Source organism: Rutilus rutilus, assembly GCF_951802725.1.
Source record: "Rutilus rutilus genome assembly, chromosome: 4".
Taxonomy (NCBI): domain Eukaryota; kingdom Metazoa; phylum Chordata; class Actinopteri; order Cypriniformes; family Leuciscidae; genus Rutilus; species Rutilus rutilus.
Window position 1 is genome coordinate 26299387 of NC_140212.1, and position 17205 is coordinate 26316591.

The 17205-nt window shown below is 38.3% G+C and overlaps 3 protein-coding genes and 1 long non-coding RNA gene across 5 annotated transcripts; 1 reads left to right on the forward strand and 3 right to left on the reverse strand.

Moving 5' to 3' along the window:
* Window positions 1-904: 904 nt before the first annotated feature.
* LOC311289800 (putative nuclease HARBI1) lies at window positions 905-2599 on the forward strand (the record flags this gene model as incomplete). Its single annotated transcript, XM_084408046.1, has 3 exons — window positions 905-973; window positions 1472-2305; window positions 2396-2599. 3 exons carry the CDS (start codon window positions 905-907, stop codon window positions 2597-2599), a joined length of 1107 nt encoding a protein of 368 aa, XP_084264172.1.
* Window positions 2600-2751: 152 nt separating this feature from the next.
* On the reverse strand, window positions 2752-4746 carry LOC311288677 (uncharacterized protein). 2 transcript variants are annotated; one of them, XM_084406190.1, is made up of 3 exons: window positions 4328-4746; window positions 3912-3999; window positions 2752-3827 (listed from the first exon to the last, which is right to left on the reverse strand). In XM_084406190.1, the coding sequence occupies exons 2-3, from the start codon at window positions 3981-3983 to the stop codon at window positions 3402-3404; spliced, it is 498 nt and encodes a 165-aa protein (XP_084262316.1). In that variant the 5' UTR covers window positions 3984-3999; window positions 4328-4746; the 3' UTR covers window positions 2752-3401. The 2 variants fall into 2 exon arrangements, with proteins under 2 accessions (XP_084262316.1, XP_084262317.1); XM_084406191.1 differs by lacking the exon at window positions 4328-4746 and having other exon boundaries at window positions 3912-4094.
* Window positions 4747-7055: 2309 nt separating this feature from the next.
* On the reverse strand, window positions 7056-9521 carry LOC311289636. Its single transcript, XR_014627182.1, has 5 exons — window positions 9354-9521; window positions 8674-8807; window positions 8096-8243; window positions 7742-7990; window positions 7056-7301 (listed from the first exon to the last, which is right to left on the reverse strand). It is a non-coding gene; the product is annotated as an uncharacterized lncRNA (long non-coding RNA).
* A 3941-nt stretch (window positions 9522-13462) lies between these two features.
* On the reverse strand, window positions 13463-16448 carry LOC311289968 (membrane-spanning 4-domains subfamily A member 4A-like). Its single transcript, XM_084408241.1, has 7 exons — window positions 16411-16448; window positions 15520-15700; window positions 15158-15283; window positions 14997-15053; window positions 14238-14375; window positions 13706-13843; window positions 13463-13513 (listed from the first exon to the last, which is right to left on the reverse strand). Exons 2-7 carry the CDS (start codon window positions 15685-15687, stop codon window positions 13505-13507), a joined length of 636 nt encoding a protein of 211 aa, XP_084264367.1. The 5' UTR covers window positions 15688-15700; window positions 16411-16448; the 3' UTR covers window positions 13463-13504.
* Window positions 16449-17205: the final 757 nt, after the last annotated feature.

The following is a 17205-nucleotide window of genomic DNA, read 5'->3' on the forward strand; positions in this document are numbered from 1 at the left end:
TTATTTCGAAAAAACAACCAAACAACTAAACAAACAATAAACAAATAAAGAGATAGATATAGTTCTTAACGTAACATTCAAATTTCACAGTTCAAAATCAGTGTTCACACAATCACATAAACGCTAAACGAAATCCCAGGTCATACTGGTCACACTCTAGCTGGGCGTCAACACTGGCAGATTCGTGCGTTCATATTCACGCCAAACAATTTTGGCGGACGGAAACGCAAACTGGAGAGTGTAGTTGGACCTCGCCTGGCTCCAGGAAGGAATTTTAACGGCCTTGGACTCGTTTGAGAGTGAACCGCTCACCCACAACAGCCGGTCTTTAAGGTGCGTCGCTATGGAATCGCCAGACTCCACGTCGCATCAGACAGCGTGCGCGGAAAGCCTCAGTTCAAACAACCGCCGTCTTCCACTCCACATGGTAACCATTTACTTCACTCTCCTTCTCACGAATCGAAACATACCCTGGTGACGTGTCCTCCTTCCACCTTATTAAATAGGCCTAACCTCCATTTCCCTTTCCGCCATTAATTAATCACTCCAGACTCCACCCTTTCCGTTAAAAGTGAAAGTAAACATAAACATGGCCGTATAGTTTACTGCACTGTCACAGAAGCTGTGTCCCAAAGTGAAGGCTGCGTCCTTTGAAGGACACGTCCTTCGAAGGACCCAGCCTACCCAGCCTTCCCAGCCGTTGAAGGACCCAGCCTACCCAGCCTTCCCAGCATTCGAAGGACGCTCCGAGTTGATTGTAAATGCCACCAGGTGTTCCCAATTATGCTGTCGCCTAGCAACGGTGCGATAGGAGAGCTGCCATCCTACGCGGCATTTATTAAAAATAAAAATGGAGCGAGATTTCGTCATTTTATTTTTTTTATTTTATGTTTTATTGGAGGAGATGGTGGGGATGTTTCATCCCCGGCGCCGCCGGGTGATGTATCTCCGGCTTTGTCAAGACCGTGGCCAGGTAACGTTAAAGGAAACTGGTTTGCTGCATGCCAATTCAGAAGTTGCGTCCTTAATTGCTGGAGTACACAAGTATTGGGTGTACTGTCATGTTATGATAGGCTACAAATACAAAATACACAATTACACATAAACCTGTTCAAATGTTTAGTTATAGGCAACCTTACGAAGATGCGATTTTTATGGAGTTTATTCTCTTGAACATAGTGATCTTATTCAGGCATGTTTGCGCGTGCTTTGTTTTAAAGCAGTTGAAGCATAAAACACAAAATAATACATAAACACAGTGAAATATACCTCTTAAATAAATAAATACATACATGTATTTAAAAAAAATATAAAAAAATATATATATATATGGTAGGTTACTCCCGCTCGCCTTCGGATGTATATATATATATATATATATATATATATATATATATATATATATATATATATATATATATATATATATCCGCTCTAAACAATTTCTCTTTTGTTTGTTTCTCTAAATCAGACCAGACCCCTGTACTGCAGGATAAACCTGAATGTCCCAGTGCTGGACAGGTTTTTTAATGACATGGACACACGACCTGATTTTCGTCTGAGCAGGGAGGCCCTGAGAGTGCTGCTGGACCTGTTGAGAAGTGACCGGCAACACGGATGGGGTTCCACAATAGAGACCCTGGTATTTCTTTTCTGGCTGGCGTGTGGTACATCCTACAGGGTTGTCTCCAGAGCATTTGATATACCTCGTTCCACTGTCCACCGCATTGTCCACCGAGTCGCTGAAGAGGTGGTGGCCATCCGCCACCAGGTCATTCGGTTCCCCAACACCCCAGAAGACCTGGAGGCAGTTTGCCGTGGGTTTGCAGGGCTGGCCAGACACAGGGCTTTCTTGAAAGCTGCAGGAGCAATCGACGGCTGCCATGTCCGCATCAAGCCTCCAAGCGGCCCTGATGGTCAATGCTACAGGAACAGGAAACTGTTCCCGTCCATCATCCTCCAGGCTGTTTGTGACCATCAGGGCCGCTTCATTGACACCTACGTGGGCTGGCCCGGGTCAGTGCATGACGCACGGGTGCTCCGGTACAGCCCACTGTACAGGAGGTCAGTGTACCCTCCTCCAGGGCACTTCATCCTCGCAGACGGAGGGTACCCGTGTCTCCAACACCCACTCCCCCTCATCACTCCCTACAAGAGGCCAGTACGGGGTGTGGGAGCCCAGCGCTTTAATCTTCATCATTCCAGGGCACGCTCCATTATAGAGCGTGCTTTTGGGATGATGAAGACCAGGTTCAGGGCCATCTTCCTGCAAGCGCTGGAGGTGCACCACACCTTTGTACCTCATGTAAGTTAAATGAAAAATACATTTGCAAAAAACATAATTAACTTCTTTCTTCCAGACCATATAAATTTTTGTTTTGTTTTTTCATTTCAGGTCATCACAGCCTGTGCCATCCTCCACAACATCTGCCTTGGGGTTGGTGACATCATGGCCCCGGAGGATGAGCACGAGGAGGATGATGCGGAGGATGAGGGGGAGCATGTTTTGGAGACGGTCAGTGGGGCTCCCTGGCGTGACCAGCTGTCTGCAGAGGTGTCTGCCCTGGAGGAGGTTCCCATTGACCATGATTATTTGTAACAGGCAAGTCAGAGAACTTTAAAGCTATAATGGCCAAAACCAAAAATGAATGTCCATAGAATGGGTTTACATGTTGAAATTTTTGATGCTTTGATTTGAGGATGTGAGTTAATTTATTTTATTCTTCCCTCTTTTTGAAATGATCTCAGTGAGATGGCAGCCGTCGATTGAGTCAGCCCTGCAAACCTGCTGTTAGACAATGCAGTGGACAGTGGGAATTATGCAGTCAAACACTCTGGAGACAATCCTAGATGATGTCCCACCCACCGGCAGAGAGGCCTTACCAGGGTCTCTATTGTGGAGCCCACCCGGGTCCAGCAGCTCCACCAGGGTCTCCCTGCTCAGCTGAAACCTCATTTTATGTACTGTTCATTTAAATTGTTGTCAGATGATATACAAGTTATGTTGTAAATGGTTATTTATTATTTATAAAATGTTATTTATCTATATAATTATTTATTTTTTCCAAATGTTATTCCAAAATATTGTTTGTTTTCAAATTGCACCTGTCATTAAAAAAAATAAGCACTGTCAATAACTATTCCTTTTTATTTCATATCCCAACAAGTTATTTAAAAAAATAATGCACAAAAATGGAAAAAAAAATGTTTATTATTCATTTTAAATAAACTGTACACAAGTTTGAAAAAATAAATAACACTTAGATTACAAAAATAAACGGTTCACAACTTAAATTTCCTCTTTTAAATATATATATTGCCTCATTTAATGTAAATAAAAAATAAACTGTAAAGGAGGAAAGTTTTCTCTTTTATATACATAAAAAAAAAGAAAAAAAAAACTATTTCTCTACAATACGCTCAAGAAGAGCAAACAGCCTGTCCATCCTCTCCCTGCTCTCTCGAGCTCTCCTCTCCTCTGCATCCCTCTGTAGTGCCATGTCCTCTCTAATGAGGTTCAGCATATCCTCCTCAAAGTCCCGCTTTCTCTGTGGTGGTGCTGCGGGTGCTCCTGCTGGTGGTGGTGCTTCTGCTGGTGGTGGTGCTGCGGGTGCTCCTGCTGGTGGTGCTGCGGGTGCTGGCTCCTCACTGTGGCCACCCACTGCTGAACTTGACCCTGGTGTGTCCTCACGGATTGAGGCGATGAGGACAGGGGGATTGACAGAATGCCTCTGTCCCAACACCTCATCCATGAGGACAAACCAGGGCCAAGTTTCAGCAGTGGGTTTCCCATCCACTCCCTCTCCTGTCCCAGGACACTTGCAATCCTAAGGCAGAGCAAATTAACCATGGCTTGTTAACAACAACAGCACAATTCATTTCAGCAAAGATGTGTGTATTAACTTTCTTACTTTATATTTTGTTTTTAAGTTATCCCACTTTTTCTTTGCCTGCATGGGTGTTACCTTCCCCTGCAGCCTCATTTTCTCCAGAATTGCTCTAAAAAAGCAGAAAAGGGTACTTATGAAACATTATAACACAGGGGTGCAAATGAAATATTAACATTAGTGCATTGTTAACATTGAAAAATGACACATCAGGACATGCATTGAAAATAGTTTAGAAATCGTATTTCTGGATACTCGAATGTGGTTAAAACCTTTTTAGACATAACTTGCATGACAACACTACAAAAACACATAAAAGTGAAACCCATTGTGCATCATCTACTGCTTTTCTTAATGTTATGGGTTTTCTAGGGTGAGTGATATTTATTATAATACACAAGTGAGACAGACTACTGCAAATTTTACAACTGTTGTCTTACCTCCAAGCCACGCTGGCGGAGTTTTTTGCCCCAGTAAATAGATGGTCATTTTCAGACCGCAATTTAATAAATTGAGCAGTCTGCTCCTTGCTCCCTGAAAGTTATTAAAGTAATTAGCACAACTTTTGCGTCTAACGCATCTTAAGGAGTTAAGATGAAGTTTATAAGAAAGAAAAACGTGTGGCTTTTGACTGTGGTTTCGCTAGTTATTTAAGTAAATGAAAACATAATACTTACATTTAAAAGTGAATTTTCCCTCCACCACCGAACTCGAGGACGCCATTTTTTCAAATGAAAATCCTGTCGTCACCGGCGCGCAATGACTTATGGGGTAGGATAGGGTAGGATAGGCCACTAAGGATCCGTTTTTGTATCCTTCCTCTCACTGGGAAACGAAGGGTGCATTTGGCGTCGCTTTTAGCCTTCGTCGCGCCGCGATGACGCAAACGGCCTTCGAATATGGCCTTCGGAGGATGCCGAACTGAATTGGGACAGCCTTCATCGCGCCTGCGCCCTTCAAAGGATGCAGTCTTTGAATTGGGACGTCCTTCGTCGCGCCGCTGTGACGTTTCGTCGCGCCGCGGTGACGCAATCGGCCTTCAAATACGGCCATCCGGCCTTCAAATCCGGCCTTCGAAGGACGCAGCCTTCACTTTGGGACACAGCTTTAGTCATCTGGCCAGAACCTGACAGTGATGAAGATGAAGCCCCTTCGAACCTGGAGCAATCTTGTGTTGTTACGGCTTTCTTGCGTGAATATATTCAAACAGGTAAAATGTGCTATTGTAAATGTTAGATTTTAAAAACATAAAATTAATGTGCATTTGAAATTTAGTTGCAGATGTAGGAATTATGTTATAAAATATTATTTTACCCAAACTGATGCAGGATCACCTGCTGAACTGTGCGAGTTGCTGAAATTTTGGACTGGCTGGGCTGTTCTCCCTCAACACCTGTATGTCGAAGTATCACCTGACCTATCACTCCCAGTGGCTTCAACCTGCCTCACAACACTGAAACTTCCTTTAAAGGGGTCATATAATGGTACAGGCACTTTTACAAGTTGATTGCACTGAAATGTCTGTTGGCAGTGCCTGTACACAACCATCCTATCATGATAAAAATCCATCCAGTGGTTTTGTTTTAATCTCCTTATATGTTTGACCATCTCTGAAATCAAGCCGTTCGATATTGTGACGTCATAAGATCGTACGCCCCTCCCGCTATTGTGATTGACAGCCGTGTTTCAACACAAGACCCGCCCTGAGCAAGCTGTGACAGCCGTCATCATAGTAGTCCGCCATTGTTGATATGCTGGAGTAGAATGGCGTCTAAGCGATTGTGGTGTTCTGTTCTTAGATGTAATAAGGAACACAGCAGTCATTTGGATGTTCCTAAATCCGAGCCGTTGAAGAAGCAGTGGCTGAGTTTTGTTTTTGAAGCAATATGCCCAAAGGATTGACGCGGGGATTCCCTCAAGGGGATTCCCCACGATTGTCTGTGCTTTCATGTTTGCATGAATCATTTCACACCAGACAGCTTCACAAACGAGAAAAAACGGATCGGTACCAACGTGTTCCTGCTGAACCTCCAGAAGATGTGAGTGTAATGTTTTATTAACCTTTATATTAGTATTTATATTAATCTTTGCGAAATTTGCAAACCTTGCTGCAGGCTTCACGATGAATGCGTCTAAGGTTTACACTCAGGGTACATTACGGCATGTTTTCTATGTACGACGTTCTCAATATAATTCATAATCCCACGTTTATAACGAATAACATGTGGTTATTGTGTTAGATACGGTCAGAGAATGTCTAATACGGTGTACCCACAGAACAGAGGGGCGGGGTGAGCAAAGCTCATTATCATTTAAAGACACATGCACTGAAACGGCGTGCTGAAAACAGAGCTGTTTTTGACCAGGTAAAATTAGTGTTTTCTTACAATACTAATGAGAATTTTTAATTAAAGTATATTACAAACTTTTAATTTAGACCCTAAAGAATCATATTAGCTTGTACAAAAATGGCATTATATGACCCCTTTAAGATGCAAAACCTTTATTGCATTTACACAAGCAATGAGAGCAGCGGTTTCATCCACAAGATTTGGCTTTGGCCTTATCTGAGTTGTAATATTTAAGTGTTCATGTGGAGAACTGCATTTTCAAGAAAAAAAATTAATTTTATGTTCATTGTCTTTAGTATTTTTCGCATTTCTTGCTTAAAAAAAATGCATGTTCCTGACAGGAAGTTTTAAAGAGCTCTTATTGCAGTGATGGAAAGTTAACCTTATGAGTTAAGTGAAAAACAAATTAATTACAAATGTTAAAACTACTTGTTTCACTCACTTTTTTTTATTTTGTTTATCGTCATACATTGTCATTCATCAATGACAGATGCTTTTAAATTATCTACCAAAACACCCAGTAAATATTACAAGCATTTGTCGCATATACTTTTTGTTCTGATGTAGGTATGAGTGAGGATATTTTATAACTTTTGTCAACAATTCTTTAAAATATCCTGAACAGTTCTGGGGCACCACTGACTTCCATAATGTTTGTTTCCATTACGTCAGTGGTGCCCCAGAGCTTTTTGATTACACACATTCTTTAACGTATCTTCCTTTTGAGTTCAGTAGAACAAAAAAATAACTTGAGAGTGAGTAAATTATGAAAGAATCATTTAAAATGTGCAAACATACAGCTTCCAGATCATCATCAGCCTCTCTGTTTTGCAGCCAGAGTTGGTATGGAGAGCAACCATTCTCCGTTCTCAGCCTGTGCAAGTTCCATGCTTCTTTAAAAGTGTTAAGCTGACGTTGTAACTGGGGCAAAAATGCCCAATGCAGAGCAAAGAGGTGGATCTCATCATCAGGATTCAACGGTCCAGTCACTTCCAAATGGAAAAACAACATGTGGAACAAATCGAGAACTTGTGTGTAAACATCTCGCCAGAGACGTTCAATTCTAAAAAAAGAAATAGAACAGAACAAGTATCAACATCAAATATTAAGGCTAAAAATAATAAAAAATAAAAAGGTGAGAATGAGGGGTGGGCGATATGACTATACACAGACACTAGTGTGTGTGTGTGTGTGTGTGTGTGTGTATATGTATATATATATATATATATATATCACATTGTAGTTATTTTAACTTTAAGTAAGGTTTTTGTAATAGCAAAATTTTAATGCCATAGAAATTCCAGAGTTCTTGTCACAAATTTATCTATATTTATACTTTTCTTCAGATTCTAGTTCTTATTTAATGGATACTAGTAATTATTAGATACCACTGAGCTGCACTGACATGGGTCATTCATCATATCTCAGCAAACATGTCAAGTCACCATAAACATAGAAATGCATGAGTATTATTTCAAACCATAAAAGTAATTTTTCATTTACCTCTGATTATGCACGCTTCTTCCAGTGATGTGAGAGTTGCGGTTTTCTCCACGGTGCTGTATCATAACATGGGCCACCTCAATGTTTTCTCCACCTTTATCTGAACGAACACGAGAGGGCAAGCCAAACTGGCTAACAGCACGAAGGAAGGCATCAAGCACAGTGGTCGCATTATTGTTAGTAGCAGCATTCAGATACACTATAAGACGACTAAATCCATCGATACCTCCATGAATCACAAATCGCCAGCTACTTTGAAAAAAAATTACAAGAAAGGTACATCAGAGTTTGACCACATTTTGACTAGCAAACTTCCATGCCTTTATCCCCCCCCCCCCCCCCCATCAACATTACCGTATTAATTTATGATTTCCATCAATATGCCACATGCAGTTCGGAGCAGGAACTGAGTACTGTCTGCGATGAAGTGTCCGGTTAGCCAGTGCTCGGAGTCGAGTTCCCTCTGGTTCCACTCTTTGTAGTGAATCACGAACCCTAACAACTTCAGATAATGAGATGTTATTACACTTCTTGTAATGTTACATTACGTTAAAGTAAATTTAAGTAAAATCTACTTCTACTTGATATGAAGTATATATATATATATATATATATATATATATATATATATACACATACAATTTTCAAAAAGACTTATCAATAAAAATGAATGACTAATGGCTGACATACCTTCCATAACTCAATTGACACTTTTCATAAGAATAAATCCTCCAAAGTTTTTTATATTTGCTATTTTTTATAAAATGCATGAACATTTATTACACTATACTTTGTATTATATTACCCTTGCAATGCTGTAGCCCTCCAGAAACATGTGTTGGACCTATGGCAGACCTGCATAGCCACTATGCCAGGGATCACTAACCCTAAGTATAAACAAGCCTGCAAGTATGTAACAAAAACAAACTTACACTGAATCAAATGCCCACTTGCTTGGAGGAAAGCTCTCATCATACGATATCCACACTGTGGGTGTTCCCTTTGAATTTCCAACACCAAACGGTCCAGCTCTGTATCATTAATGCCAGAGTACAACTATGATACTCTGTGGAACAGGTGGATAATTGTGTGGTAAGTGGCATTAGATGTATCAGATATTTGTGAGATGAACAAAACAAAACAAAACAATACAATAGAAGCCCAATTGAAATCATCACAGAAATTCTAATGGTTTCCATTAAAATGCCATTATTAACCATTAACTTTTTCATGTAAAACCATTACAAAATTCCTTTTTGTAGTGTGTTTTGGGCTTTTTTCCAATAGGATTTAACACCAATAAAATCCATCACATACCAGTATACACCATTAAAACCAATGCAATTCCCATTGTTTTCTATTGTGTTTTAGGCAGGGATCTATTGGGGTTTTTTTTGTTGTTGTTTTTTTCAAGCAGGGAAACATGCCTCTGAATTTCCTAGTGAAATTTATATCAGATTATTCAAGTCAGCCTATGTGTTTCTATGATGCTTCAAAAAAAGAGGGCATTCATGACCTAATGTTTAGAGTCAGGGCGTTTAACGTTACGTTCTATGAAACCATAAAAATAAAAATAAAAAATAAATAAATAAACATTTAAGTTGATGTTTACCTTAGTCCACATTGTTGCATTCGTCGATGTACCGTCCAGCGACTAACTCCATACAAGGCCGCGATGTCTTTAACTTTAAGACCATACATAAGATACCCCTCTATGGCCTCGTCAGGGATCTCCACGGCCGGTCTTCCCATTCCCCTTGACAGAGACGAAGATAATCGATCTTCCACCACTCTCAAGGGTTCAGCAGCCAAACGAGTGTCGAGGCCTGTTAAGGCCGACAATTGACCCTTCGCTAAGCCCCGCCCTCCTTAGTTACTGTTGCTATGCCTGTCAAGCTTTTGCGCCTGGCACGTCTATTACAGTATGTATGCACCGGTTTCAGACATTCCCAAGGAGATAATTAGTCATTTTTGGCGAACAGGTGAAAATATGAGAGAACAAGACTGCAGTATGCATTCGAGGGCTATATCCACGACATAATATGCAAACGATTAGAGAATAATTTCATCAAAATTGAAGCTAAAGCCTAGATCGTTATGTCCCAGCGCAAGCAGCAGCGCCTCCTACGCTGACCATTCAAATGGGAAACACACAAATTGAGGAACAGCTATGTGCATGCACAGCAGGGTGAGTGAAATTTGAAAGTCTAATATAATATTTATAAATCAAACAGCTTATCCATAAGTATTGTGGAATAAACACAAGACATTAGCCTGACCACTTTGCAATGATAACATTCTCCCGCTTATATTTTTAGTGCGCCAGGCTACTGCTCACACGTCGTGGGTCACATAAGTGACTAACGTTACTGTTATGAACTGATTAAGTTTGCATACCAACCTTTTCCTTGGAGATCTCCGGCAAGCCCCCTGATGTTCCCTCCTTTTACTAACTACCTTTTACTTATACTAGAACTAACACCGGGAGAGTCGCGATCGGATTGGGGTACTAGTTTAGCCGTCGATTAACAAAATGCTGAAATATATTTTTAAGTAACGTTAAGTTATGTCAGTGAGCCTCCGTCTTGCCTTTAATCACACTGCTTGATCCACGAGCTGGACAATAACTTTATTCTAGAGCTGCTATAAAGCCAAAACACTTTTAATTTCCTATTATCAATGGAAAGCTGCTTTGGAACAATCTACATTGTTAAAAACGCTATATAAATGAAGATGACGCCCGGCATTTCTCCCCTTGGGTTTTAGGTTTCGGGAAGGGAACAAAATCCACCACCCCGTCCAAACTTTTAGGATACTGGGTATCAGATTTGCACAATCCATACGCATAACGCTTGGGCATGTTTCCCTCGCTCGAAAGCTTGCCAGACCTCCCGCGCCTAGTTACGGTTGCTAAGCCACGATTGGCCAGTGGTGGTTTTCGGGCGTGGCTTAGCGAAGGGTCAATTCTGCAAGATGCTCCAATATTGATCTTGTCCTGTCACCTACATACGCGTTAAACTCTTCTGAAACATTATTTCTGTGTTCACGCTCCACTTCATCTGCCAATGCATTCAACGATCTTATCAGATCTCCGGCCGCCATGTTTTCAAACGATCTAAACGGAACACGCTTCCGCCAATCCCCGCCTTGACGCAATGAGTGACGTAGGGTGGGCGTGGTCAGCTCGGAATGCATTTTCAAAGCCGCTTTGAATTTTGCTACAAATATCCCACGGCGTCATGATGAAAATGCAATCGTACGTGTCCTAACTGTTAGTCTAAATGCATTTAGGACAAATAACATTTAAATGATCATTTTGCTACTGTTTGTGCTTGGACACGTTTCACATATCAAATCAATTTGGTTATACATTTTCATTTTGCTACTTATAAAGCATTAAAATAGTATGCACTTTACAATTTAAGACTACTGTTGAAAATGGCAAATGTAAATAATATAATTTAATTTTCAATTTCATTCTGCACCAAATTTTGCATGCATGGAGTTGATGGAAAATGTAAATTTAAATACAGAATTACATTTCCATTTTGAATATTGCATTGCCATTTTGAATATTGCATTGTCATTTTGCATATTGTATTGCCATTTTGCATATTGCATTGCAAATTGAATTTTGCTACACATATGCTTCCATATAATACAGCTTACCCATACGAAAGTTTCTGTTATGACATCTGTTAAAGTAATGGTTTCTACTCAGATTTTCGAACAATATTACAGGTCATCATCCAAGATAATTTCTTTACCTCAAGCGGTCTGTTTTGAAGTTCTGTGAGTAGTAAGAAAGACGCGAGAAGCATTTCCATTGGCTGCAGTCTGCAGGCATTGGCCAATAACAAAAGATGACATAGTGCAGGCAATTTTACAGAATGCCATTGATAAATATCAATATCCTTCTAAGTTTTTATTATCATATATTGTGCTACGTTTATGTATCTATTATATTGTAGATAAAATATAGTAATCGTTACAATGTCCACAAAAAAAAAAAAAAAAAACGATATATATATATATATATAAAAAAAAAATTCTTTCAACTGGAACGCCGTCCCCGCTCGAAATTCACTCCCCACACTCCGTCCCCCCGCGAACAATTCGAGTAAAATGTGGCTAATTCATACGATTTGTCTAAACCCCAGTGATGGGTAGGTTTAGGGGCAGGGTCAGGGGTAGTCATTCGTACGAATTCATGTGAATTGAGCAACTCATATAATATGTACGATTTAGCAAAAATCATATCAATTCATACGACCTCACTCCTATGAATTCGTACTGAAGGGGGTGGATTGGAATCCACTGCTCCTTCAATGTATATGTATTAATCAATATTTCTCCTTCTAAATATCAAATGAGTTTAATGACTTCTCTGGAGATTTTACTTTGTTATAGAAGTTACCAGTGTGATTACTGAAATGTTCTCTTCATGTATTCTTTAATGTCTGTATTTGATATCTGAATGCAGCTTGCCTATTTATTCCGGCTTCTAGAAATGAAATAGGGACTGGTTTTGTGTTTGAGAAAGGTCTTCAACGTGTTAAAACATATAGGGGTCATTGAAGTCTATAGTTTAAGGGACCATTTGTCAGTTAAAGCCTATATTTTCCATTTAGACCATTTCCATTTTAAAGTGTCCTATCCTGAGAGAAAGAAATTGTTATCTTGATGTTTTGAGACGAGACTCCTGTTTATAGTTAGAGCCTGGCCAAATCCAACCTTGGAAAAGATGTGTGTCGGTGTGTGTGTGTGTTAGTCTTATTGCTTACAGGTTAAGGAACCACTGGCATTGTTGGAGATTGACTGAGTTGTTGTTCAGGACATGCTGGCACCCAGCTTCCCAAATCTGCGACCTGGAAGGTCACGACGTGCCTAACTTCAGGGTCCGAGTGTCAGCTGCATAATCTATGGAGATATGCTTCTGTCTATCTGTATATGTGTGGAAAATGACTATGTTTATCTATTTCTTAGCCAATGAGAATCATTCAACCTGTAAGCAATGACGTAGCTTAGACCTTGGAAATAGTATAACTGCTGTGTTCTTTGTAACTGTAAGTGGGGCGGCCTACGAACTCCTGTGTGAGTCTTGAAGCTGACTTCTGCTGATGAAACTGCAAACTATCTTCAGTAAAACTTTTCTTCAATTTTTTATAATTCTGACTCCGGGTCTTCTTTCAAACATCTGGTCCTTGGGTCCTAAACTGTTAACCCCTAACAGTACGATTTTTGCTAAATTAGCCACCTCGTAAAATTCGTAAGATCAGGCCGTGAGATTGGGTTGGGTTGTCACAACACCGCTACCAAAACCATTTAATTTGTTTAGTGAAACATTGGTCACTGGTGACTTTGCAGACACTGAGACCAGATATAGAGACTGAATTGACTACAAACATTTACCAGTGATGCATTTTCTTTTCATGCACAACTAATTGTTCATACAACTGAAACCTGGTTTTAAGTTGGTTAGACAATTAAAATAAAATTGTATGTCTTTGTTGTCATTTTTATTTTATTTTAGCTTAAAACAAAAATGACACACCAGAGACACAAACGTGTCTTTGTGTCAACAAGCATTAAAGCATTAAAGTCATTTGATGCACTTTCAATTTTCAGTTCTCTTTTTTTCTGTTCAGTTCCTGTAACACTTGAACAGATTGAAAAAGAATAATAAGGAAGCTTGCTTAGAAGCAAATATAAGAGATATAAATTCCTTGCAATGTTTAGATGGTAGGATCTCCTCACTGTGACTCAGTATCCCTGGGAAGTAACAGACAAGATATGTTAGTACACAAGAGACTAACAAGATCCACACACCATAAAGACTGTTTTATGGGATCTATTTTGATAAAAAATGAAGTGAAAAGTTACACAACACTGTTACACAATTCAATAATTTAGCAGTAGAAAAAAGGATGTAGTGTACAATGAAGCATGTTGTAAATCATTTACCTGGTTTAGTGCCACATTGATCACTGTAGAGTGAGTGTTGCAGGTGGCTTTGCAGGCAAATCCTGAGATACAGATGGAGATGATGAACTGAAGGATGGAGAACACCAGCAATATTCCACTGATCCCCAGATTATAGATCTAAAAAATATTCAACATGATCATATGAAAGTAGTTTCACATATAATATTCCATTAATTGTACTGAATGAGTTTCTAAATATTATATTGCATTATACTGAGGCATGGCTTTTGAACACTTGAAACATAGCACACAAGTCGCATGGACTACTTTGTAATTTTTATGATACTTTTATCGTGCCTTTGCATCATTTTGAAATCTCCAGTCCCTGGTTGTTATAATTGTATGGAAAAGAGAGACCATCAGTCTTTATTTATACAAATAATTTTAAATGATGACACAATTGAACTAAACTAAGGGTGAACTAAAGTTAATAAAACAACAATCAAAGTAAAAAAAACAAACAAAGTTGTTGTTTTTTTTGTTTTGTTTTTTAACATTGTACATTTAGTACCTTTGAATTCAAACAGATTTCCTCATTGTAGCACCTTTGATAGACCAATGAGCTGTGCGCTATCTCCATGGACATCAGAACAATGGAAATCCCTGCAGTTATGGCACTGATCACATTCATTCCAAGAGAGGCTTTCACCTACAGAAAAAAAATGTGAAAAGTGACAGTAATACTACTTGTAAAAACACCTCTTCAACTCTGTAAACTGATGAGTCATGTCTTGATTTTTTAAGCTTCAGACCATGTGGTCTGATGAGAGCTTACCATGGAAAGTGTTGTGGTTGTAGAAGAACTGTTTTTTTTTTTGTTTTTTTTTATGATGCCAAAATGTATGATGCTTGCAAAATATGTTTTGTGAAAAGAAATAAAGGTAGCAAAATCTAGATTCAAGAAAGTGTTATGTTGTTTTTTGATGTTGTTTGGTGTTAAGGGATGAAAATAAAATCCCAATGGCCCTTTTAGCCCCAGTTGTACCCTACGGCATGCAGTCTTTACTCAAATAACAGATGACTGAAAGTGATCTGTACTCACAGAAACTTCACACAAATTAGGTCAGTTGTGCACCTGAAGCAGCTTCTAATTAGAGGTCCAGTTTATTAAATATCTGGACTGATACTACAATTTGAAAGCTTGTAATGGTTTAAATTGCACAACAATTACTTAGTGTATAATGGTGAATGTATACATTAGAAACAATATACATACACTACTATTGACAAAAGAAGAGTTATCCCCACAGATTTAAGCAAATGTACGTACCACGCACAAATTCAGTTTATTCTGCGCTGCGACAGATAGAGATCCAGCACTGATGTACTGAGAGAAAAACACAGGACATTTCAAGCTCATTCTGGTCATTAAAATCAGTTAAAAGCAAGTAATTAAAATCATTAAAAGCAAAACAATGAATTGAAACTTACAATAATGGATCCCCAGTAGGTTATGCCACTAATGACAAGAATACCTGGGAAATAATGGTTGTTGAGAAAGCTGGTGCATACGATGCCAAACAAGAAACAAACCACTCCAATCATTATTTGGACAGTCTAGAGAGGGTAGAAATGGGTCAAGTGTTTATATTTTTGCATGATGGCATATCATTCATGTTTAGACACACACACACACACACACACACACACACACACACACACACACACACACAAAGAATCTATATTAATCTATATTAATGTTATTATGAATCTGATCATTTTATCACAGATGGAAATGAGACACTAAAAATATTCCACAAATCATAATAATAATTCATCATTAAATGCATTACCCCCAATGCCTTTGGTTGTGCTTTGAAAAATCCAGCAAGAGCCATATTGTGATATACTCCTCTGGTCTGCTGTCCATCATCACAAATAACAGCATTTTGTGCCACCTGTGGATTTACTTGGATGACAACTGTAGCTTTATCAGTTGAGATGACCTTGCTGGTTTCCATTGTAAGTTTTCACCTGTAATAAATTATTTACATTCTGCAGTTCACAACTCTTAAGTTTGCCTTTTTTTTTTTTTTTTGCATTTCATGTACAGTACAATATTTATATGTAAAGCATTAGCTAATGCCCTTGTCCAGAGTGATATAAAACTGAGACTGCCTTTTTTTTTTTTTTTACACTGTAATAAATAAAGTAAAAGTACAAAAAGCATTGCACAGTTAAAAATGTTGTCACTATAATATATACTCGTATCACAAACACTTGATTTTCTGAGATAAAGAGTTAAGATATACGTATAGAGTATTTTTTTGACAAAGATGCCTTTGGAGTTTCTCCTCTCTTCTGAAAGATCAGAGGATAAAATCTACATTCTTCACAAATATTTTGCCTGATTGTATCTTTTGTAGCCTAATATCCAAAAAAATAACAAAACTTGAAGAAATGGAAAAATGTAATGTTATGAACCAAAGTATAACAATAAATAAGCAACAAGCAACACTAAAACTATCACTGGTGTAAAAAAAAAAATCACAAAAGTCAAAAGATTATATATATATATATATATATATATTTTATATATATATATATATATATATATATATATATATATATATTTTATATATATATAATTATATTTTTTTATAATTGATGTATATCAACATGTGTATATAAATACATATATATATATATATATATATTGTTAACTGATGCATAAAATATTTTACCTGATATGAAATGAGAGGTTGAAGTGGCTGTCTGATCGCTCTTATGGCATATCTTTGTGTTTGTGGACTGTGAAGAACCACTGAGGGAGGAGCTTGCTTCACATGAGTTTGCTTTATACTTATACTATAGGATTATGTTGATGCCCTTCCTCCTAAAATTCAAAGGGCTTTGGGTTACACTTTATTATTTTTTTCAAAACAAGTAAAAAAAATAAATAAATAAAAACATTTACAATGCATACTCATCCTTGCATACTCTTGTGTACACACAAAATGTATATTCCGAGCAAATACACACATACATAGACATACACTGGTCACCGGGGATAGTTTATATTACATTCATGACCACATGATTCGATCAAAGTACGGTACAGTACAGTAAAAAGCTGTACAGTTATGTTAAGGGCTACACATCCAACACAGTCCATTAATGAAAAGTCAAAAATGGGTCAACAAGGTCTTTTTTTTTTTTTTTTTTACTTTCTACCTCATATATACATGTCATGGGGGACCTTAGGTAACCAATGTAATATTTTTCATCTCTTTTCAACCATTTCTGCCAGTATGAAGACATTCTTTTAGTTTGTTTTCTTAATGAAAAAGACAGAGATTCCATATTGTACACATCATTTACAATTTCTTGCCATTCGTATACCTATGGGGGATCTTCTTTGAGCCATTTCCTAGTAATGGCCTTCTTACTAGTTGCTAGTAATATATTAAAAAGATATATGTTCTCCTTTGTTATTTTTGAAAGAATGATGCACAAGTACATTGTTTTAAAGTCACATA

What these genes read in the sequence shown, in the direction of transcription:
- LOC311288677 (XM_084406190.1), bottom strand. Translation starts at nt 3,983, where the DNA reads ATGAGGCTGCAGGGGAAGGTAACACCCATGCAGGCAAAGAAAAAGTGG. An exon ending in ACTTAAAAACAAAATATAAA is followed by an intron (nt 3,828 to 3,911) that starts GTAAGAAAGTTA and finishes GCTCTGCCTTAG; the next exon opens with GATTGCAAGTGTCCTGGGAC.
- LOC311289968 (XM_084408241.1), bottom strand. Translation starts at nt 15,687, where the DNA reads ATGGAAACCAGCAAGGTCATCTCAACTGATAAAGCTACAGTTGTCATC. An exon ending in CCTACTGGGGATCCATTATT is followed by an intron (nt 15,054 to 15,157) that starts GTAAGTTTCAAT and finishes TTTTTCTCTCAG; the next exon opens with TACATCAGTGCTGGATCTCT. An exon ending in AAATCTGTTTGAATTCAAAG is followed by an intron (nt 13,844 to 14,237) that starts GTACTAAATGTA and finishes AATATTTTTTAG; the next exon opens with ATCTATAATCTGGGGATCAG.